Genomic DNA, 25,331 nt, shown 5'->3' with positions numbered 1-25,331 from the left:
AGAGGGGTTAAATGACACAGGAAAATAACTTCAGAGTGATCATGTCGCACAGAGTTGCTTTTTATGAAAGACATTCCCTGTGTCACCCCCACATCCACCCACAAAGATCTGTAGGCCTTCAAAGTCTCATATGCAATGTACAGGGTCCCCTATCTTGGTGCCTGTTCGGCCCTGGCAAAGGTCCTTAGGTATGCCCGAGGAACCTCTGGATTTTGTTAGGGGCATCTCGTGGAAGTTAGCCCAGGGAGGTGACCTGATAAAAATGTTAACCTGCAGACACTTTGGTCAGCACAGAAGAGGCTAACTGGGTAGGATACACAAACCATCTATATTATATCTGTGGATTACCGATGGGACTTAGGGGTAGTTTATATGATGTTTGTCTTAGCTCTGACTTACAATGTGACTCCTCCATAAGATGTATTGCCTATATTCATTTTCCTGGTCTTTTCCAGAAATAGGTTTGTATTGTTTTTTGTCGTCAAGAGAAGTCCCTCTTACCTTCTCCTTGGACGGCAATGTTAAATGGCTGAAAGGACAGTGAACCCAGAATACATAATACTCTAAAGATATGAATTAGGTATGCTTTATTAATGAAAGGCTGGGAGAATTACAGTTGCTCACAAAACTGAGTCTCTTCAGACTGCATAATAACTACAGGTAATCAGTATAGTAGGAATACAAATGTACTTGTATTAATATTTATTAAAATAGAGATAGGATTAATACTTACATCACTTCTCTGAGCCTGGTTGATTTTAGACTGTACTATAATCGGAGCATCTTCAATCGAGGTAAACTTGAGAGTGTCTGGATGTTGGCGGTATTTTTTCTGTTTGGTGAATTTAAAAAAGAAAAACAATAATTTTACTCTCACTGAAGGCTAATATATAAAAAATCCTTGAAATTTATTTTGGAGAGATGAGGATTTTTCCTGATTTTAAAATGTAAACAGATTCTTGGTTGGCTTGGGGGAAAAGATGAATACAATACAAAAGCCAGTGTTTTAAAAATTGGCTTAATTTTGGATTGTCTGGGGCAGTACAGCCCAATACAACTTTCAGGAACCAGAGTTTCTTTCTTACTTATGAAATGAAAAATGAAATGAAAGAGGGTACTGTCAGCTAAACAGAACCCAGAAACACCACAAAGTTTTCTAAAGGATTACCAGAAAAGCACACAAGGAAATCTGGATTGTCTTTGCCTGTCACTAACAAGTTCTCAAGTTCCTGTCACTCCAACGAGGTAGAGAAGTAAAGAAGCTCTCTGGCTGAGGGAGGAGGAACAGAAGAATTAGGGTAACAGTGAGTGGTTCCTGTAGGAGAGGGAGGACTTTTGTTCTGCAGCCCCCGTGTGCTTAGTACACAGGTTGTCACTAAAGTGCTGAGGAGCCACAGGAGAGACGATGTTGGAAGGTGTTCTCATTCAAAGCTGGCAACTGCTAGCTACATTCCTATATTCTTCTCCATCTAGTCTCCCGGTCGTCTTCCTTTGTGCATATTATACATCCCACTTCTGTGTACAAAGTAGCACCACCCAGCTTCAGACTTCTGAAAACTACCAACCTAGAACTTTTTTGAAAAAATCTGATAAAATGTTGCTCACCAAAAGCAAGCAAAAGCACAGAACAGAAACTTGAGTGGGAAGAAAACCCTCACTCAGCACCTCTATTCCTTCTTTATTTGGCTACCCTCCCTGATGATGGATTTGCCTGACAGCAATGGGAATGTTCCACTGTTAGACAACCAAACTGCAATATAGCTATACAAAGGAATACTACTCAGTAATACAGAAAATATTGCAGACCCATGCAAAAACATGGTGCTAAGTGAAAAAAAGTCTAATACAAAAGAAATTTCTAGAAAAGCAAAACTATAGAGACAGAAGGCAAATCTATGGTTGCCTGGCGTTGAAGATGGAAGCAGGAATTTTTCAAGGAAACTTTGGCATACTACAAGCATTTTAAAATTCAATTATGGTGATGACTGTGCAACTATACGAACTTATTAAAACTTGTCAAGGTGTGCACTTCAAATAGGTGAATTTTATGGTACGCAAATCATACCTTGATAAAGTTGTTTAAAAATATTTTTATCATGAATGGTTAAATGATTTTGGTGACATAGAGGGGTATGCTTATCTACCTGGATAATTCATGCATATGGTACGTTGTTTGTTTGTTTGTTTGTTTCAATCTCAGCAACAATTACTAGAGAATGAAGCAGTAAAGAAGGTGCTTGCGTGGTTTTGGGGGCTTTAACATAGCACGTTCCCAACTCTCTCTCTGTATGTAGCACATAGGACGGCTTTACCTCATTCAGGATGTCTGAAGCTCTCTTTGCCTTTTCCATTTCCAAGGACCCAAAAGGTACCCAGCCACAGCCTTTCATCCAGCTGTTGTAGTCGGCTTTGTATTCAACCTATAACACCAAGAGAAAGGTTACTGTTCTTTGCTCATCATCCTTACTCATAAAACCATTAACATTTTACCCAAAAGGATGTTTTTAGGATTTCTGAAAAGCTTCTTCCTCTGTACATTAAGGTTATTTAAAAAATTTCCTTCGTGAGAGATTTTAACAGCCCTTAGGTTATCACTGCTCTTCTAGCTGGCATATATTCCATTTGATCCTTATTTCCAACTGAAGGGAAGTTTATGGAACTCAAGTTCCAAACTGGACAAATGCTACCCTGCAAGCTGTATTTCAAAGAAAAAATAAAATTGTTATATTTAGATAATCAAATGTGAAATGTTTGCTCGCTAGAACTCTAAGTCAAATTAGGGCTGAAGGCCACATTGAAGATGGATAATTTCGCTCATTTTCTAATTAGATAAGATTTGATAGTAGTTAGTTTGCAATATGTGTTTGCACACATTGCCCTTCATATGTAATGGTTAGTTTAGGAGTGTTTCTGCACTGATTAACAATGCACATTAAAATAGTCACACTCATTAATTTGTTTATGGAAGGTCATTATCATTTAGAATTACTCCTATTTGGGGGACAGTTACTCATTGTTATTAAAATAATAGGCCACTCTTATTGTCTGGCTATAGGAGGCACCTAAAACTCACATTCTAGATACAAAATTCAAATTGCTGTTTAGTGTGGGCCTTTTTAATTGGAATAAAAAAAAAATCAAGAAACTATTTGTTTCCTGCCTTTGAGAGGCTTACAATCTACTTAGGAGAAAGAAACATAGCAAAATTAAAGAGCTAAATAAGCTAATAACGCATAAAGTAAGATTGTTAGTTATGGGAATTTCAAATTGTATAGTTGCTGTAAAAAATAGTAGAGTGGTTCCTCAAAAAATTAAAAATAGAATTACCATGTGACCTAGCAACTCCATTTCTGAATGAATACTCAAAAGAATTAAGAGCAGGGTCTCAAATAAATATTTGTCACCTACATTCATAGAAGCATTATTCGCAGTAGCCAAAAGTTGGAAGCAAACCAAATGTCCACTGGAAGATAAATGGATAAACAAAACTTGGTATATACATATAATGGAATATTATTCAGCCTCAAGAAGGAAGGAAATTCTGACACATGCTGCAACATGAATGAATGTTGAGGACATGACATTAAGTGAATTAAGCCAGTAACAAAAAGACAAATACCAAGTGACTCTACATGTATGAGGTCTATAGAGTAGTCCAGCTCAAAGAAACAAAAAGTAGATAAGATAGCTACCTGTATAAAAAAAATTGATAATAATGAAGGAGATCTTTGTGACAATGGTGATGATAACAGTGAATGTTTACTGAGACTTCACCAGGGCCTGACACTAAGCTAGGTATTTCGCATGAATTCAAATTCTCAAAACAATTCGTTTATTCTAGTTTTACAAGGAAGGGATATAGTGATGGGTTCATGCTAGTCACGTCTAACTCTGGAGGGCATGGTCTCATAGAATCACAAAGGTCATCTTCCCATTACATACTTGCTACATACAGAAGACAATGCACACACTTCTGAGAATTGTCAAAAACATGACTCCACTTAAAGATTACTTCAGTTTCTACCTTAGAAAGAGGGAATAGAGAAAAACTGATTACTTACATCACTCTGTAGTGCATAAGCCTTCTTGGCAAGATCCACGTTGATGCTATCGGGCGGGTAGCTGTAATTGTGTAAGATGTGCTTATAGTCCACATCACTGGCAATTTCCTGAGATTTCTTAGCTTGAGTGACTTGGAGCATATCAAGAGGTGCAGTGTAGATGGTTTTTGACTTCTCATAGTCTTTACGATATTCACGCTGTGAATAGGAAATTTCCATTTATTACTGCAAATCTTCAATGGATTTCCAGAAAAGCACAGAAATCGCTCATAAACAACAAACACGAGTTAGAGAAACACATTCAAACATCTGAGTACTTATTTTTTCCTATAATTTGTTCATATGTTACACATTACTGAATGCTTCCCCCCACCCCACCCCCAAAAAAAATCATACATGGACAGATTTTCTCAAATCTCTTTTTAGCTCAAAGAGCAATGCCATACATTAGGAGCCCACAGCTTCTGCTTCAACCAGGTATTACTTTATTTTAAAACAGGGGTTTTCAAGGACTTTTAACAAGAATTATTTTTACCAAAGCCATCTCAACTTTGAATTGTTTTCGAATAAGGAAGTATTTTTTAATTGATGAGAATTCTATGACAATCATTTCATACTTCCGATTATATAAAATAACTACTTCATGAATAGTACTGTACATTTGACTGCTTGGCTTTTCTAACATCATCTTTAAATGGTTACTGATTTTTCAACCTGACTATGCTTCTGACAGTAGATAAGCTCCACTGAGAATCCCAAATGTTTTTCATACCAAGCTTAATTTTGGTAACAATTTAAAAGAAGCTTCAGATTGCAGCAGTAATAAGACCTCAGAGGAGAAAAGTTTGTGAAACTGAGCCATTAAAGTAACCTTGGCACTTATTACAGTGTTCTCATAAACCAAATGCCTTGACTGGGCCTCAGAAGGCGCTTTCATTGGCTGTTTTTCTGGAATGTTAGGGTGCTAATTAGGTCAAAGCCCCAGCTTTATCATGTCCATTCACCAATTACCTTAAGAGAAAAATTCTGACCCAGTGCCTCTAGAAAATTCTAAACCATTATATCTCCCCATAATCACATAAGCATTAAAGACAGTGACCTAGGCTAGTAAGTATAAATATGCCTTATAAGTCTTCTGTAGAAATTCCTTTTGCAAATGATCTGATCTTTTGGCTTTCTTAGGGAATACGATCTTCTTTCTAAATATTTTGTGGGCAGTTACTTTTACTGAATAAACTTATCACTTAATTATAAAACCTAGACTTTGGTTTATAAAAATAAAATATGGAAATTTTCTGACAGTATGCATGAACACTGAAAAACTGATAAAGCAATGTCACAACAGGATTAGTGTGGGGAAGTGTTTTTGACTAAATTGTTTTGACTCTTTTGTTCATGCTCATATCAGTTCACACATATCTGCGTCTATAAAATGCTGTCAAAGGTCCAAATGGCTTTAAAAGATTCTCTTTAAAAGCTATGTACATTCTTTATCTGCAGCCTAGCATTTAGCCTGGATATTCTGTGAGAATGATTCATCATTGGCTATCTCTTTTGGTTGCCGATGTCAATTACCAAGTATTTTATGAACACTTACTTTGTGCTTAGTGTTCTAATGGGTTCTGTGATAAGATGAAGAACAAAAGATAAAGATACATGTGCTGTTAACAGGCAGCTATAAACTTTTGAGTTGAGAAGGGATAAGGATCTAGTGAAAAGCGCAGTATTATGTATGTGAGCACTGTATACTGACATAATTCAGTGTGAAGTTATTAGAGAAAATTACTGAATATGATGTTTTAAAGTGTTATACGACTATACAGCAAATGCGAAATGAAGCAAAGAAGGTATATATAGATTATATGAACACATGGTTGAAATGAAAGTAAATGATACAAACATCCTTCTATTTAATTATGAAAAATAATATTTGCAAGATATTTTGAAATTCTTACTCTAAAGGAATTCTCTAAACATTTTTTAAGCAGTATACACTGCAATTTTTAATAGATGTTTTCTTCTCTGCAGTAAGAATTTTAATCAAAAGATGAGACTTGGACCATAGGGAAGCCTTAGGGAATTCATAAATTCTCTGAAATTCAGACAGAAGGCATGAAAAAAAAGTTCATCTATCTAGAAGAATGATCCAAGACTTCTATCAGATTCTCAAGGTGGTCTAGAATCAATGGAGTATTTTTCTTGAACCTATGCCAATACTAATTACTAAAGTTAACAAACAACAATAGTAAGATTTTTATCTGTGATACTTGATTTTCTTCTAATATATAGACAGTTTTAAAACCATCATTTTAAAGGTTATTTTTCAATCAGGAGAAAATATGAAAATATCTACTGATGTTTTCCAAAGAGTTTTGAGAATTAAAATCAATATTCTATTAAATATTAAAGCATATATTTTTCACAGTGTAATGGACATCAAGTATAAATCAGTAATTTCCCTCCTTAAATTGAAAGGTACAAGAATCTGGGAAATAATTCTACTTCCAAAATTTCTCCTCAGCAATTTGTTGTGAACATGACAGAGCCCATGGATATGGAACCTTTTTAATATTTTTTAAATGTTTATTTATTTTTGAGAGAGCATGAGCAGGGGAGGGGCAGAGAGAGAGAGAGAGAGAGAGAGAGAGAGAGAGAGAGAGAGAGAGAGAGAGGTAGACACAGAATCGAAAGCAGGCTCCAGGCTCTGAGCTGTCAGCACAGACAAGCTGTTCGTAGGGCTTGAACCTACGAACCACAAATCATGACCCAAGCCTAAGTTGGATGCTCAACTGACTGAGCCACCCAGGTGCCCCTGGATATGGAATCCTTTTACATGCTACCACCCTTGGGCATGTTAACAGGGATGTTATCTTGAAAACAAGACAGATTCACAAAGACACTCACATCACTCTGGTTTTTGGCCGTCTTCAAAGAGTGCAGCATCTTGGGATCGTCATGAATGCTGAGGGCTCCAATCATTTTCCCTTTGTTTTTCTCATAGTCTTTCTTGTACATCACCTGTAAAGACATCACACATGCCAGAGCCCACCCATCGGGAAATGTCAGTGAGGGTGCCCTGCCCAGGTGCCCAGGCCACACTCACATCGCTGGCGATCCTGCTGTTGGCTTTGGCTGCCAGCAGGGGAATGGCGTCCACTTTGATGTCAAACTTCTTTGCTTTGCTCTTCTCCCAGTCTTGCTTATAGACATTCTGGACAGAAAAATTTCAGCAGAGGAGTTGTAAGAATGACTCTAACACAGATTCATCCAGTAAAAGAAACAGATTGAAAATTTGTATATATAGACTTATTTCACCTACAAATACCATATTTACAAAATGATAGTATAATTATTCATTAATCTGTCATCCAGCTTCTCCCCTATACTCTTTTTAACATTCTGTGAACTTTCTAAAGATTCTGCTACTCTGATGTATAAAGGACAATGTATAATGACAACCATTTTGAGAAAGTGAAATGCAACATTTATAGGACAGATCTTACAAAACTCTAGAGATTAGCAGGGGCGTAATTCAGAGGATGTTTCTGATGGTAACAGAGAATGTGAGAAATGAAAAAAGGATAGCTAAGTAAGAGCCTTCCGAACATTTAGGCCTTAAAACTCCACTTACACTCTGGAAACAATCTCCATAGTTGTTTAGTTGCTGAACTCCTAATCTGGTTTTTTACAACACCCATCACATCTCCTCTTTGCAGGTACATGCAATGATAGATTTCTGTGCCTTTGGTACTTACGTCACTCAAATTATAGGCATTGACTCTGTGTTGGATAAACTGTGGAGCATCTGCTGGTACGTTGCACTTGAATTTCTCACTTTCATGTTTTGCTTTGTAATTCAGCTGGAAAACAGAAGATATCCAAACAGTTTAGGATCAGAATTTCCTTGAGGGCATATAGAGGAGTGTTGATATATATGGCTAAGTACTCCTACGCTTTTCAGAAAAAAAATGCCTCAAAGAGGTAGTCCATCCAATCAAAGTCCATTACAGAACCTTGACCTTCACTCCCTCTTTCAGGATTGGGATGGAATCCAGTTTGCATTGTCATTTTGTAAATGCTATCACAACGTATGTATGGGAAACTCATTGTCTAAAGTTTTAGGCTGTGCCTTCAGGACACGAACACTCAATCTATTAAATTCTGTGATCTTCTACTCAAAGTGTGGTCCACCAACAGCAGCAGCATCACCTACAAGCTTGTTAGAGAGTCAACATATCCCTCCAGACCTACTGAATCAGAATATTTTTGCAGGGTCACTGGGTGATCCACGTGAAAGTGAATGTTTCAGAAGCACTGCTGTTCTTGCCCTGTTCTTCACATGGCTGGACTGTTCTGCTTTAGATCTTCCTTGACCACCCAATTTGAAGTGTCCCCCCACTCACCCCCTCTCACATCACTCTGTTTGAATTCTGTCTCATGACCCCATATTAGTTTTCTTATTACTGCCAGATGTCTTTCTTGTTTCTGTGCTTTTTATCTTCTTATAAAGTCTTAGCAAACTCAAGAATGGAGAATGCTTGCCTTGTTACCTACACAGATAGATGCTCTTGTTTTTTTCTTTAAATTGCCATCAAGTCTTAGTCTGCGTTATTTTGGGTATGTGACACATCCTAATGAGCAAATCCCCCACTGAAAATTGGTGACTTATTGAAGAAATATTCGTTATTTTTATTTTTAACACCATCTTTCCTGAGGCTACAATTCAATCTGGCGGCTTCATTTGCATTTTATTAAACCAATCTTGAAAAATGACACCATTGGGATGACAGATGAGATTATGAAGATTAAGCAAGAAAATGCTTCTATTTCAAAGAAACACAGCATTCCAGGTCACTCACACTTGCACAAACAGGGCACTTACGTCGCTAAGCTGTTTCGTGTTGAGCTGGGCTTGCAGCAGTACAGGAGTATCAGTGACGGCTGTGAATTTAGTCTTATCTGGGTGAACTTTGTATGTATGCTAGAAAAAAAGGTTCTTGAATGAAATTTCATAATGTATCTTTATATTCTTGTTCATATACATGCTAACATATAAAAAATTTCCAGTCAAACATAGAGTTTATTTCCTAAAAACTTGGTTGATATGTTTTCACTTCTCTCTCTCTCTCTCTCTCCTGAAGTTGCCTCTAAACTGGCCTCCCTGCTGCAATTTAGCAACCAGATTAATCTTCCTATTGAAGCCTTACAATGGCTCTCCATTGCACATGCCTTCACTCTAAATTGTACCTTGGCTGATGAACCCTACTCTACAGAATCCACCCCCAACTTCATCTGTTACCATTTCACCTCTTCCTACTGTCCCTCCCTCCAGTACACTTCAGCCACCTCATCCTTTCAATTCCTTGTTCTTTGCTTAGACTGTTTTTCCAGTTGCTCTCACCTTGATCTTGGCCTGGCTGCATTTTCCTGCCTTAGATCCTCCTTGAGCACCTGGTCTATGGTGCCCATCCAGTCTCTCTCTCCCACATCATCCTATTTTAATTCTATAGCATCATTCTACATGGGTTGTTTTACCATTGTCTGATATCTTTTTTAAGTTTCTGTGTTCTTTACTTTCTGCCTCTCCCGGTAAAATGCATGCTTCCCAAGAGGCAGCCCATCTTGTCCCCTCTTCTCCCCCAGCACCAAGGACAGTGTCTGACACAAGCTAGCTCCTCATGTAAATTTGTTAAATGAATGAACACCTATGTCTCATAAATCTCCCTATTTTCCCTTACTCCCCAAACCATGTATATATAAACTAGTGGACATAAAGATTTCTAAAACCCAAGACGTTTTCATAACAAATAGTTTTCTTCACAGTAATTTTTGTGCTCTCCAATTCCACCCAAAATTTAAAATTTAACATCTGCTAGTCACTAGATGTTAGCATTGAAACTCCTGCTAAAATTACCACTAGATGGCACAAGAATCCCAAACCCAATTTTGAGAATTCAGGGCAGATGACTTACATCTTTGCACTGGTCTAGCTTCTTAATTGCTTCATATTCTTGCGTTATTGTCTGAGGGAAATAACATTTCCCTTTATCTTCTTCATATTCTGCTTTGTAATTTTTCTAGAATAAGAAAGAATAAAAATGGATCATGGTTATTATTGCCCCCAAATAATATCACTGACAGGCATGGATATTTGTCTTCAACTTACGTCACTGTTTTGTGCTGAAACTTTCATGCAGTGTATTTGATATGGGTCCTCGAAGCTGCCTACATAATGTCCCAAAACATTCTGTACATATGAATCTTTGTATTTAGCCTGAAAGAGAAAACATATTGACAAATATGTCAATTACATATGTTATTTGTCAAATGGTAAAAAAGCCCCGAAACCCCAGGGGTAACCATGGCCTTTCGAACCTCACTGAAGTTCTTCAGCAGAGTGTCAAGTTGATATTTGGGCGTCTCACAGTAGTTCATGCTCTTTGCTTTTGTCTTTTCATAGTTTTCTTTGTATAATCTCTGTCAAAGGAAAAAGAAAAACAACGATAAAAAATATGTATCTCATGATATAAAAGCCATTCTCATCATTGCTATACTTAACCAAAAAGGCAAATTTTGTATTTTTTCAGTATTTTCCATGAAGCAAAAAAAGCAGAATGAATATGGTAGAGGCTCATGTCTTGTATAATCTAGGCTGCTAATAACTATATATATGCTTATATTATTTATCCTAACATTTCTCCACCAGAATAAACTAGAATATACCAATGCTGCTCTCTAAGAAATTTTTTGTCTTAATTCTTTCCAGGGGCACCTGGGTGGCTCAGTTGGTTAGGCAACTGACTTCAGCTCAGGTCATGATCTCCCAGTTTGTGGGTTCGAGCCTCGCATCGGACTCTGTGCTGATAGCTCAGAGCCTGGAGCCTGCTTCGGATTCTGTGTCTTCCCGCCCTCTCTCTACCCCTCCCCTGCTCACGCTCTGTGACTCTGTGTCTCTCAATAATAAATAAATGTTAAAAAAATTTTTAAATAATTCTTTCCATTTGAATGTGTTTGAAGGAAAATGGATTTTTTAAATAGTGCAAAATTAGGTATAAGGTAGAAGGTGGACCTTAGATACTCAGGCACAGTCCTAGAAAAGTATTCAGTTCAGCACTCAATGAAAATACATTTTATAACACCTTTGGAAGTTGGATTTTCTCATTGAAATCTAATATTTTTCTTTATAGTAATAATGCACAAAAAGATTTTTTTCCATTTTGTTGTAGGTAGCATGTATTTCTACACATTCTCAATTTTCCCAGATAGAAATCCAAAAATATACTCAATAAAAATAAGAATATTTATAAATGATACAGAATAGGGAGTTTTTCCTTTATGCCATGAATTAGAGAGGCAATTTTTGTAAAGAGTTTTATTTTATTTTGGATATTTTAGTCTTTAAAATGAGATCAATATTTTATAAAATTTTTATTTTATGAAATAAAATACTTTGTTCTTGAGGTTATGCTTCATCTAGTTTTCCTACTTTGTCTTTAGCCTGATTTTCTCACTTCTTTCCTTTAATTTTTTCTGTATGTATTTTTGCAAAGCACCTTAGATCAGATCATGACAGAATAAATATGTACTTATGGGTACTGACATATTAAGCCCATTTCTAGAAAAACAATAACGAAAATGCTATTGCTAGTATCTTTTCCCCTTAAGAAAACAGGGCATTAAAGAGGTTAAGGAAACATTTACAATATTCACTGGTATCTCAAAGTACAGAATGAAGAGCTTAATCATCTTTTACCACTGGGTTTTCGTGTTTGATTTGTTATCCTGAATCTGAGATTTCACTTGGGCTAACATCCCACCCAAAGTTATATTAAACTGTAAGTACAACCACATCTGAAAATAAGGGTGATTCACAAAGACACTCACATCACTCTGGTTTTTGGCCGTCTTCAAAGAGTGCAGCATCTTGGGATCGTCATGAATGCTGAGGGCTCCAATCATTTTCCCTTTGTTTTTCTCATAGTCTTTCTTGTACATCACCTGTAAAGACATCACACATGCCAGAGCCCACCCATCGGGAAATGTCAGTGAGGGTGCCCTGCCCAGGTGCCCAGGCCACACTCACATCGCTGGCGATCCTGCTGTTGGCTTTGGCTGCCAGCAGGGGAATGGCGTCCACTTTGATGTCAAACTTCTTTGCTTTGCTCTTCTCCCAGTCTTGCTTATAGACATTCTGGACAGAAAAATTTTAACAAAGGAATTGGTAAAAACGGCATGCATGTTATCACACTTTAAAGACAAAGGAATATCTCAATACTCTTAGGATGAATGAAATAAATGGATCATTTTCATTGTTCAGAAAATCGTGCATATTTTAGGTATTTCTCCTCAAGCTAAAGCTTAGAATTTTCCAAGATCAAGATTTTTTGCTCTTCATTAGAATCATTCATCAAATTAACCTAATTCTAGTTACCATACTAATATTTGATCCTAACATGGAGTATTTCACAGAGTGGCACAAATATTCTATAGTTAATTTACTTTTTAGGATCTAAAGATAACACTTTAGTTTGATCTCAAAGTCCTTTGAAAAGATTATTTCCTGAATCATTACAATACTCATTGATGCTAGATAATCTTAGCACTTATTTACAGAATTGTTGAAGAAATTGAGATCTCCCCTACAAGGTGAATTTGACTTTTCTATAAAATTAAGTTTTGAAAATGAAAAATAGCAACAGACACCTGGTCTTATGCCTTCTGAATACACTATATCTTAGTGCAAGTTCTCTTACATGTAGAAATAAGCACCATTTGTGTAAAAATAGGGACATTAAACCTCTGAGGAGTAAATAAAATGAAATTATATCTAAAAAATGAGGTCCTGGATGAAAATTATAGCACAGTATAAATGAATGTGTGTCTAAAAGATCTAACATTATCATTTGCAATTAAACATACATGAGTGATGGCATTTTGAGGGTTGATTAAAACATATTAAGATTGTCTAATTGTATGAAGCTACTAACAATGTTGCTATCCACATTTATAAGGGGAGTTCAAAGATATGTGAGCAGAGGCATAGGAACATGATACAAATGTTAAATATTCTTCCCATCTTTAATGAAATGTTTTTTCAGTGAAGCAATCCAGAAATAAAAACACAGGTTGTCAGGATATCCCATAGCATAGCACACAGGAACTTACATCACTCAGGTTATAGGCATTGACTTTGTGTTGGATGAAGGCAGGAGTATCTGGAGGTATGTGGCACTTGAACTTTTCGTTTTCATGTTTCGCTTTGTAGTTCAGCTGAGAGAGAGAGAGAGAGAGAGAGAGAGAGAGAGAGAGAGAGAGAGAGAGAGAGAAAGGGACAGAGAGACAGGCAATAAGGGATACAATTAGTTCTGAAGAAGAATTGTTCCAAAATACAAAAATTTTGTGTGGTACATTTCATAAAATAAAATGTAAAATACGTTTTGATAAATAACAACTGACAATGTTGTTAAGATCAAGAGAGAAGTCTAGAGCTAGGGTAGGCCTCCATTGACAACCTGTGTGCTGAACACATGATGGCTGATGTTGGTTACCATAGTAGAACTGTCCTAGAAGGAGGTGGCTCTTTCATATATGCTTCCTCTCCATGCATATCACAATCAGCCCCCAGAATCAGTAGATCCTGAGAGTCACAGCCCTTTCTTTGTTTTTATTGTCAATGCTCATGTATTGGAGAACTTACATCTCCTCACATCCATTACAGCTTGTTAATACTCTTATCTGAAGACTTTATTTCTGGATATAAATCTACTGGGATTACTTTTATTGTTTTATTTTGTTTTAACACAAGCTTGGAGGTTCATGCTTAAAACTCATGTGATAAAACTTATCTCAAAGACTCCATTTTCTAAAAACTTATTTGAGAGAGAGAAATCCCCTGTATTGAATATCTGCTCTGGGTCAGGGTATTTACTATGCACATATCTCCTTTTATTTACTCTTCAAAACAACCACAAATTATAAAAGGGAAATATGAGGCAAACTGAAGTTAAACGATTTGCCTGTGATGTCAGGTCATAAATGACAGAGGTACAATTTGAATCCAGTTTTGTCTGACTCAAAAACTCATGGTCTTTTCCAGTGTGGTAAGCTACATTAGTTTCCCTTATAGAACCATTTCGCTATAATTGTTATCCATCCAAGAAGATGCAAGGCAACTAAATAAGGAACTATTTTAGGTGATTACAAATATATACAAGTTAAATTTGCTAAAACTGAAATAGTCTTTTTTTTTTGTAAATGTGACAAGTCACTGGATTTTATATATGGAGTTGTGAGATGTTATCCCTCATAATTGGATTTCTTGAACATTTAGATGAACTTACATCACTCAGTTGTTTGGAATTGACTTGGGCTTGCACCAGAACGGGAGAGTCCGTGACTTGAGTGAATTTTGTCTTATCTGGATGGACTTTGTAGGTGTGCTGTGGAGCAAAAAAGGAATAGTTTCAGCAGTCAAATCCAAGTTGACCTATAGACCAAGCAAGCAGAAGCATTGCCCAAAACAAAAGAAACTTGTAGTTAATAAAACACATGGTTCTTTTCTCATTAGACTGCAGTGTCTTTGAGAGATGCCTTCACACTGTACAAGAAACTTTCTCATTCTTCACATTTCTGATAACTCTTCTTAGGGGAAATGAACTAGAATTAGCTCTTGAAATGTATTGGTGACCACAGGGGAAAACAGTTTACTACCAAATAAGTTTTGTTTCTTACAATTTCCTTGCCTGCATGTACTTGAAAAGTGTTAAAATTTTAACTATCTCTTGACCACTGAGGCTATGGAGGTCAGGATGTTCAAAGTTCATGATACGGACTTACATCTTTACATTGATCTAGTTTCTTGATTGCTTCATATTCTTGAGTTATGGTCTGGGGGAAGAAGCCCTTGCCTCTGTCTTCTTCATATTCTGCTTTGTAGTTTTTCTATGAGGAAAAGACATCAGACATCAGGATGCAACCATTTTATTCATGCCCTAAGGATGTGTTCATTGGAAAGCTAAACAATGGTCTTACAACTTACATCACTGTTTTGAGCTGAGACTTTCATGCAGTGTGTGTGATATGGATCCTCAAAGCTGCCTACATAATGTCCCAAAACATTCTTTACGTAGGAATCTTTGTACTTAGTCTGAAAGACAAAACATATTTCATGTATTGATTGGGGGGAATAATGGATCTTTTCTTAACACAGGAAGTAACCACAGGATTGCTTACGTCACTAGTGAAGTTCTGCAGAACTGTATCAAGTTGAAATTTGGGGGTTTCGCAGTAATTTATGCTCTTTGCCTTAGTCTTTTCATAGTTTTCTTTGTATAGTTTCTGTCAAAGAAAAAAAAAATCAGTTAAAATAGATTCCTGTCACTCCTACACTGATTATAACACTTGTATTTCCCAACACTAAACAAAAGAAGCAGAAAAAAGATATCACCTGTCAACTGTCTTAAAAACGGATAATCAAACATTGGGGTGTTGTGAATAAGTTTCTTCTATTAGTAATTACTGTGAAGCTTAGGCTTTTAACATTCACCAAAAAAAAAAAAAAAAAAAAATCAAGAAACCAGAATGCTGCCTCAGACCAAGCCCTTAGTTGTGGAGTTTAGGTGTATTTTGGAACTCCTACTTCCTCTATGCCCCAACTCACACACGTCCCTCACTGACAGTGCCACAACAGAGAGGACTATTCTGAGCAGCAGTGATTTTTTTTTTTTTTAACAAACATGCATGAAAAAGCTTAGTATACGTTGAGAAAGACCGTCTCTCTTCCTCCTTCTACCAAGGGAAAATGCCTTATTATACAGATAATATATCTTAAAATTAAGGTATATACAAGAACTCAGATCATGAACCTGCTCACTCTCCTTCTCTGCTAGGATTTAAATTTAGCTCCAACAGTAACAACTGTTGGATCTTATTTTATTTTTTTAACATTTACTCATTTTTGAGAGACAGAGACAGAGTGTGAGTGGGGGAAGGGCAGAGAGAGAATGAGACACAGAATCTGAAGCAGGCAGGCTCCAGCCTCTAAGCTGTCAGCACTGAGCCCAACGCAGGGCTCAAACTCACGAACTGTGAGATCATGACCTGAGCTGAAGTTGGACTCAACCGACTAAGCCACCCAGGTGTCCCTACAATTATTGGATTTTAAAGGCACACTGACAAAGTGGGCTATTGTCACTTTCTCATGTTGGGTTTTGAAATTGTAAATGGTGCAATTCAGTTTTTATATTTTTATATTGCTCTCTTTATCAACAAAGTAGATTTGGACCTGTGCTTTTATATGCTTGATAAAGATTATCTTCATTTAGGAAACAGGAGACAGGCTTTGCATTAATTTTCCAATAGAGCTATGTGGACAGACCCACTGACACCTTCTCACCTGCCACTCCACTCACCCCATTCCTCAATCACATGTATGCATCTCTACAGTGCTGACTGAATTCAAGGGACAAAGAAAAGATAACTAACCTGCAAAGAGAACCATGTTTCATCCTCAAATATTAGGAAAGCTTAACACAATGTAACTCTAAGGGAAAAACTCAACTGATCACATGTTCAGTCTCTTATATAGTCAAAGTGGTTTTGGGCTGTTAGTCTCTTAACGCCAGTTCTCACTTATCTATTTTAAATGTAATTGGATTGGGGCGCCTGGGTGGCGCAGTCGGTTAAGCGTCCGACTTCAGCCAGGTCACGATCTCGTGGTCCGTGAGTTCGAGCCCCGCGTCAGGCTCTGGGCTGATGGCTCAGAGCCTGGAGCCTGTTTCTGATTCTGTGTCTCCCTCTCTCTCTGCCCCTCCCCCATTCATGCTCTGTCTCTCTCTGTCCCAAAAAAAATAAACGTTGAAAAAAAAATTTTTAAATGTAATTGGATTGGTCAGGCTTTTATTTCCACAAGTAGAAATTCCTGTGAAGACTTAGGGAGCCATCTTTTAAGTCATGCTGTCTGCAAATGATGGTTTCTAGGGCCAGCATCTGCACAGAAAATGGTGGTGGTGAGGGGGAAAAGCTGTGAAACACAGGACACTGGTCTTCTCCCAGTGGCTCGAAGAACACAAGGGCAGGGTACACACACAACCTGATCCCTCTCTCTCTCGCCCCCCTCCCCTCCCCTTTCAAAGTCTCCTCCTGTCTGTATCAAAATCACATGTATCTCCTACAACCTGCTCTTTGTTCATATAGAAGTACCAGGGCCTATAAGCAAATGAAGATTTCTCTGCCATTGAACTAAATCCACAGAACCCCCAAAATGGACATACATCATACTCAGAGGCATTTATGTCTTCCTGTGGTTAAACAGTTCCAGGGAAACTGCTACACTAGAATCATAAAGTATTTGCAAAGTTATATTTGCATTTAGCCATTATAGAAGGAGAGAAATTTCACCTCTCTGGCAGCTAAGGTGGAAAAACACTTTTTGACAAGAATGTACTTACATCACTCAGGGCATTTCCTGCTGCCTTCAGCTGCTTGAGCAGTGGGTTCTCTGAAGCAGGAAGTACATTATAATCTGCTTTTCCTTTATTCTTTTCATAGTCTTCTTTGTATTTTACCTGTAGGAGTGAAATAAAGTGATAAAGTAACTCTCTGGGTTATTTTTGCTCTTGTCTCTATTATGGATATTACGACATAGTTCCACAAATCAACTTTCTAGAAAAGTGACAGCTTGACATTTTACAAACAAAATACTCATAGTAACTCATAACAGTAGCAGAGAAACTGCATAAATTTCCAGGATAACTTCCTGCCATTCATTTATTCATTCAAAAACATCCATAGGGTATCAATTACGTGCTGGCTCTGAGACAGGTGCAAGGAAGAATAACATATAGTCCCTGCCCTCAAAGACAGAAAGAGATAGCCACACAAATAATGATAGTGCATCATGTCCCAGACACTTACTGCTCCACAACCCTCATTGAGCTCTTAGCCTCTGGCTGCCTAACTTCCAACGTATTTTTAAAGAAAGCAAGCCTCAAGCATCATCAATCTACCCTTTAATGCCTCATCTATGACTGTGTGTAAGCATGTGTGTATTTAATGTACATGCAGAAGGAGGAGGAAGGGGCTGGAGGCTGGATGAAGGATGACAACCTCTCCTTTTCTTTCTGCCCCTCCTGCTTTACACCTTTAATTCCAGCTTTAGCAGAAGCTTTAAACAAGGGCTCAGAAGCCCCTGTCTGGAGCATGTCCAAAGGGAGAAGAACAAGAAATGGATCCTATTTCTTGATCCACAGTGCCAGCCATTTATTCCAGCAATATAACTATAGAATATAGGAACATTCAAAGAATCCTAGATAAGCTACTAACATTTGAGAACCTTGAAAAACAGACATAACCAGCTTGGTATCCAAAGGCAGGAGATACACAACTGAAACACAGGTGCACTATCCCCTGTAGCACACAAAGAAGACTCATAGGGAATACACTACAGGAATGAAAGACATAACCTTTCTCTAGTATAGAATTATGTGCTTCATTGAAAAATGGAAACAACCAGAAAAGGAGTTCCACGCACCCTCCTATCTTCCTACCTGTATTTGGGATATGTGGTCTCCTCTCCTGTTTATGGATGAATTGTCAAGACCCATGGCAAAGTTACCCCTCTTGTAAAGCACCAGAACGCTTCCCTTTTCACCTACTCAAGGGCATTACTTCAGCCACTCTTCCCTCCTCAGACATCATCACGTTTCCCCCCCACACTGGATTTTTTTCTATCAGCATAGAAACATGATGTCTTTGTCTCCAATCTTAAAAGAATCCCCTCTTCATCCACATATCCTTCAGCTACTACCCCATTTTCTTCTTTTCCTTTCAGGAAAATACTTTTAAAAACTTGAGTATACTTACACTTTTCTATTTCTCTCTTCTCATCCACTCATGAGCCCTCTCTAAGCAGACTCAACCAAATTGCTCTTGTTGTTAAGTTCACCAGAGACCACCTATTGGTAAATCCACTTCAGAAACATTTGACACAACTGATCACTCTCTTCACTCACTTCCCACTTTCTCTTGACTCTATTCCTACCTCACCTCGATGATGTGTTCACATGGAGATACTCCAGAGTTCAGTTCTCAGAGCTTTGGGTCTACACTTGCTCCCTCGATGGCCTCTAGTCTTATGACGTTAAATACTATCCATCTACTGATGACTCCCAAATTTATATAATCCTTCTGGATGCCTCCCCAGAAACTTCAGACTCATACAATCAACTGTCCACTTAATATTTCCACTTGGATGTCTAAAAGACATCTCAAATCTTACATGTTGAAAGCTGAGCTCATGCCTTCCCTGCAAAAATAATCATTCACTCTTTCCACATTCTTCTCTATCTTGATAAAGGGAAATCCCATCTATCTGGTTGCTTAGACCCAAACTTTCCTCACATATCCCACATCCAACCCAACAGCAAACTAGGTTAGCTCTACCTTTCAAAGTACATCTCATCACTTGCCTTGCCCCATTCCTGATCCAAAACATCACTATTTTGCACCTGAATCCTGAAATAGCTTCCTAGATGATATGATCTTCCTGCTTTCACTGCTCCAGCAGAGCCAAGGCCAGGGTTTGAATCAAGTCTGATTGGCTTTGAAGTTTATGCTCTTTCTAGTGCTTTAGAATGCTAAGGACTCTATTTACCAAAGTCTACTCTATAGAGTATATGCATATCCATGAATTTGTCTATCTTGTCTGTGACTAGATTTTCACCAATTAGTAGGAAAATAAGAAAAATAATGGTAACGGTGAGTGTGGGAGTGTCCATATTCATATAAGGTCACCAGTTGTCTTTTCTTGGGGGATCCTCCTATCTGAGAGGATAGCCTTTTTACTTGCAGGTATCAAAAGGTCATTTATGAAATATTAAAGATGGTTATTTAGTATTGTTAATGGTCACACACAGCCAAGTTTTTCAAAAATTGGTAGCCCTATTATAACCCCAGAATATTTCTTTTGTTGTTCCCCAAGAATGCTTTTTTCCCCATTATATACAAAAGCAAGAGTTATAGGAAATTCACCCACACTAAGACCATCATGACAAATGAGAGCATCCCCGCATACCTTGCTAGCTGCCACCCCAGCTTGTTTATTCACTTTGTACTCTGGTGTTTCGGTCTGCATGAAGTAGATCTGGTCTTTCATACTCTCAAAGTCTTCTTGGTATTTCCTCTGTAAGACATTACACATACTGGAGAACTGCTGTGGGCATAGACTGTGCACAGGTTTCACATGGGAGGACAGGGGCTGGTGGGAGAGGTTACACAAAGCTGCTCCTCTTGGCTTACACAAGTCAGCTTACAATGAGAGAATGCAGTGCCATCACAAAAACAATTAGCAACTTAACAGAGATTTGGAGCAATTATAATGGGCTGAAAACCAGATTTCAAGAAGGAGCTCTAAAAGGCCAGGGGCAGAGAACTTAAGAGAAAAGAAAGAGTGTTTTTCAGTGAAGAAAATCAGGGAAGAAACTAATCAGTTTCATAAATGTACTGTTTGGGCTCCCCAGGCAAAGAATAAATTTCAAAGGCCCCCTTAACCTGAACTCACTTTGAAACTGTATTGTTCATATGAAAATTGAGGCATGAATAATGGAATCTGATCAAAGCAGTATTTCTCAAAAGGAAAGAGAGATAGGGGAATTTCTTTCTTGATAGGAACTCTATACAGATCTTACCCCCATGAAGGGGTACCCAGACTCTAATGTTCTGGTACCACTTTAGATGCAGCTGGGGGTCTGAAGTCATAAAAGAAAGGGTCACACTTTCAACCTAAGAACATCTGGCCATTCCTTCCTACTTACTGTGCTGATGTTATCAGCATTCATTCTGGCGGTTGCAATTTCAAAGCAAGGTGTCTCACTCCATTTGCCTTTGACTTTATTTTCATAGTCTTCCTTGTATTTGTTCTAGGAGAAAAAAAAGATGAAATATAGAAAATATAGAAATTGACAAATAGGATAGAAAACTAAGTGGTAATGGGCAGCTTAAAAAAACTTTTTTTTAACTTAAAACATATCTTGACTATGGTCCTTAAGTTCTTAATAGATGTCTTCAAATGTTCCAGGATAGTATCAATTTACCCAACAAAAAAGTTGGGCGAGAGGGTAGAGGTAATAACTGACCACCTTCTTGTTGAGTCTGGGAACTTAGTTCATTCAAAACTTATAGATGTTCCCTGATGTTTGAGGGAGGAGACTCAGGAGCATCCTCCACTTATATTTCAGAGTTATAATAAAACCACTCAACCCACACTTCCATGCCAGATGAAATTAGCCATAAATTTCTGAGATTTACCAAAACTTCTAATTATCCAGAAAGGAATGCCACCACAAAATTTGGCTTGAAGGCTAATGAATAACACTTTCCAATTTAGACTTGAAGAAATTTTAATGAGAACTCGTAAGTAATTCAAAAATTGCCCCATCTTATTCACAAACACCATTCCACCTGAACCCCAGGCTGTGAGCAGCCTTGAGAGGAATTATGTCTTCTTTATGTTTATATCCTCAGAATCTAACACAAAATGCATCACACAGAAGTGACCTCATAAATGCATGTCTAACAAAACTAAACTGAACTAAGCCCATGATATGTGGCTTCAAACTGCCTTGGCCTAGAGTGTTCTTAAAATAAAATTAGGGGCACCTGGGTGGCTCAGTCAGTTAAGCGTCTGGCTTTGGCTCAGGTCATGATCTCACGGTTTGGGAGTTCAAGCCCTACATCAGGCTCTGTGCTGACAGCTCAGAGCCTGGAGCCTGCTTCAGAGTCTGCATCTCCCTCTCTCTCTGCCCCTTCCCCACTCATGCTCCATCTCTCTCTTTCTCAAATAAATAAACATTTAAAAAATATATATGTTTAAAATAAAATTCAACCAGTCAATCCCAAACCTGGGCATATGAGCCAGAGCTGGGTTATAACAATTTCCCCTTCTTGGCTCATAGAAATGTGTTAACAACCAGCGAGTCTCAAAGTGTCTGCATGCCTACACCCCCACTTCACTCTTCAGGAAGAAAGAAAGTGATTTTCTGGTATACCTTCAACAGAACCAGTACCAAGGATGAGTGATATGCAAAGCCAGTGAGTTTGAGTTAAAGGATGCTCAGCCCTCTCTCAAATGCCTTTATCCATTCTTCTCAAGAGGCTAATACGCTAAATGCTAGCCAAGTGTTTTTCATAACTATAAATTTTAGATTCCTGGGATGGAGTTCAGAAGCTCTGGGCCCAAGACTAAAGTCCATCATTACCAAAGATGTGGCTTAGCCTCTCCAAGTTTCAGGGTTCTTAACCACAGCACCGGCAATAATAATTCCATCCACAGAGGACTGTTGAAAAGTTTACATAAGTTTATACCCTGAAGAGTCCTTTGCAAACTCTTCAGTGCTAAACAAATGTACGGTATAATAATTATAACAATAATGTTGCCAACATTGCTAGCATAACAGAGTAAGAAACTCTGGAGAAAATTCTGTGTGTCTGTGTACGCACACGCATGTGTATTCTTCAGTGAAAATCTTTGTTGAGATAGTATTTACATTTAAGTGTCAGTTTGCCTACTGTCTTCTTTGGAAGCTTTAAAAAATTGAAGTCAACTCTTTAGTCAGTCAAAACTGAATTCAATTGGTCAAAATGGATTTTTTGATTTGCTGATTGCCTATAGAAGTATTTCTAATCTTTTTGGCGAATAGACCTCTTCAGAAATCTGAGAAAGCTATAAAATGCCCATAAACACAACTTCAGAGGTTCTTGATGTATACACACCCCAGGTTAAGACCTCCAAATCCACATTTTTGGTGGAATACTGCCCTTTCTCTGCTTGCTGGCAAAGGAAGAGACCTTTAAGATTAGGGGATAGGGGCAATTGGACTTTGTGATAGGATTTAAAATTGAGAAGGCAGCAGATTCTCTTAATGAGATCCAAAAGTTGGGTTATTGTGAAGAAATAATTAGAATCACATATGTAGATTTGTTAAGAAAATTAAAATTCTTACATTAAGAGATGGATGTCTGATTTTTTAAAATATATTAAAACAAGATGAAAAATAAGAGTACAAGACCATCCAGCACCCTCACCCAAAGTCCTTCCCCACTTCTTCCTCTTCATAAACCAGTCACCATAGAGTTGGATCTCTCACAACCCACCCGAGTATTCCCAAGTGTGGGAAGATTTTCATTGTAAGGAAAGAGGCTGGGGCTTGTTATCTATTGAGGAAGTTATGGCCTTCCCCTCCATCTATAGGTAGGAGAGGAGTTAAAAGGCTGAAGGCCTGCAACTTGAGGAATGAGAAGGAGAGTGAGGTATGTGTCTATGTGGTACCCCTCTGTCAACCAAGTGGTCTTATTCTACGAGTCTGGCAGCAAGGCCTGAGTACTTATGTGGTACACAGAGATTGTTAGCCGTACCAGGGTCCAACATCCAACTTTCCCCCCAACCCCACTCTAATTCTTCTGTCCAACTCTGTCATAGGTAAAGCCAATCAATGGAAACCTGGCAGCAAGAATCGATTTAATATTCTCTAAGATTCTGTGTTCACTTAACAGAGGAAAGTACATTGAGTCAATTACAAGCTATGAAACACCTTCTGTGGGCAAGAGAGTAACTGCATGTTAATAGATGTAGTAAAATTGCTTCCCCATAGTTCTTCCTCCCCAGAAATGAGCTGAGAGTGCTTCCATTGGGCCACAAATTGGACACACTAATGTCCTACTTAAACACATGGTTTCATTTTCTACTTTCCCTATCTGCATCTGTGGTTTTGATGTGGTTATCAAACGGAAGGAATACAAAGCCAGTTTAGTTAATCACACTTCACTCTTTTTCTATGAGTAGCTAAATACTGGGACTTCTGACAGTTTCATTCGAAGACAAGTTATCCTCTCAGAATTGTGGAGGGGTTCCCAATTGGTATTTTCATTGCCTACAGCGGGCCCAGGGATGCTTTCCTTACTCAACCCAATCTCTTCTGTTGATATCAATGGAGATCTCCCCCTAATTCTTTATTATAGAGGACTTTCCATGGTTTTAGAAGATCACAGTTTGGCATCTTCATGCTGTGTAACAGTATTTCCTGAAAGATATTTTTTAAAAAACATCCTAGTGAAATAGTATATATCGGTCACTGCCTCCAGTTCCTAACACAGAAGTCCTAAACCTTGTAATCTCCTGAGTGATAGGGTTGTCTTTTGTTTCAGTGAGACAACTCCTGGATAGATTTATGATGGGGGCTGGTCATGAGAAAGACCAAGCCATGATTAGAAGCTTGGAACTTTCCACCTCACCCTTCATTTTCTGAGGAGGGGAGAGGGGCTGGAGACGGAGTTAATTATCAGTTAGGCCTATGGGATGAAACCTCCATAAAAATCCATGAAGGACACAATTCATACAGCTTCCATTTTGGTAAGCACATCCACACGCTGGAAGAGTAGTACACCCCAGCTCCACAGAGACAGAAGGTCCTGTGCTTGGGACCCTTCGGGACCTCACCCCAGGTTCCTCTTTATCTTGGTTGTTCATCGGTGTCCTTTATCATGTAATAAACACAAAAAAGGGTTTCCCTGAGCTCTGTGAGCCAATTATTAGCAAATTATTAAACTGGAGGAGGGGGTCATGGGAACCCGGATTTATAGTCCAAAGTATGGGAGGTCCAGACTTATGACTAGTGTCTGAGATAGGGGTAGTCTCATGGGTCTGGGCCCTTAACCTGTGAGATCTGAGCTAACTCCAAGAAGATAATGTCAGAATTGAACTGAATTATAGGACACCAATTTAGCGTCAGAGAATTTGTTTGGTGTGGTAAAAAACCCATTTGGTGGCAGAAGTACGCATAGAGAGTAGAGGAAACAGAGCTTTTCCTTTCAACTCTACGTCCCTGAACTGGAAATTCTAACCTGAAATCTCACATTTCTCCCTTTACGAATCTGGAAAGAAGCAGAGAAGCAAGCACAGAGAAACTAAAGGGACTTCCCAATGTTGCATTCAGGACCCCACTTTCAGCTGGCTGTAGTGTGCACAGTGTCCTCACCTGGAAGGCTTGCTTAATGAACAACCCTGCCTGCCTGTCCGTCTGTGTTAGGGCTACAAAATGCAGCTGAGCCAGGATGAGTGCTGGTATTGGAGCTGGTGCCTTTGGCCAAAGACAAAGAGAATTGATTCTGACAGGTACAGTAAGGAAAGCTGGTAAACAGAATATAATCAATATATAAGCAATATAAATCGTTACAGATATACGATCATTATATTAATGTATGAAATAAAGGCTATAA

At 38.2% G+C, this 25,331-nt stretch overlaps 1 protein-coding gene across 1 annotated transcript in view; it reads right to left on the bottom strand.

Annotated features, from left to right (window-relative positions):
• The window catches only part of NEB (nebulin), a 213,883-nt gene that overhangs the window by 171,271 nt on the left and 17,281 nt on the right, over positions 1 to 25,331 (bottom strand). Inside the window, 20 exon segments of the mRNA XM_047871695.1 lie at positions 734 to 832; positions 2,313 to 2,420; positions 4,062 to 4,259; positions 6,966 to 7,079; positions 7,165 to 7,272; positions 7,817 to 7,921; positions 8,944 to 9,042; positions 10,034 to 10,138; positions 10,228 to 10,335; positions 10,437 to 10,538; positions 11,946 to 12,059; positions 12,145 to 12,252; positions 13,227 to 13,331; positions 14,402 to 14,500; positions 14,898 to 15,002; positions 15,100 to 15,207; positions 15,294 to 15,398; positions 17,510 to 17,626; positions 20,134 to 20,241; positions 20,873 to 20,977. Coding sequence (XP_047727651.1) covers positions 734 to 832; positions 2,313 to 2,420; positions 4,062 to 4,259; positions 6,966 to 7,079; positions 7,165 to 7,272; positions 7,817 to 7,921; positions 8,944 to 9,042; positions 10,034 to 10,138; positions 10,228 to 10,335; positions 10,437 to 10,538; positions 11,946 to 12,059; positions 12,145 to 12,252; positions 13,227 to 13,331; positions 14,402 to 14,500; positions 14,898 to 15,002; positions 15,100 to 15,207; positions 15,294 to 15,398; positions 17,510 to 17,626; positions 20,134 to 20,241; positions 20,873 to 20,977 — 2,220 coding nt within the window.

This window comes from Prionailurus viverrinus, chromosome C1, assembly GCF_022837055.1.
Source record: "Prionailurus viverrinus isolate Anna chromosome C1, UM_Priviv_1.0, whole genome shotgun sequence".
NCBI classification, from domain to species: domain Eukaryota; kingdom Metazoa; phylum Chordata; class Mammalia; order Carnivora; family Felidae; genus Prionailurus; species Prionailurus viverrinus.
Note: the sequence above shows the minus strand (reverse complement) of the source record. Positions and strands in the feature narration are given on the sequence as shown.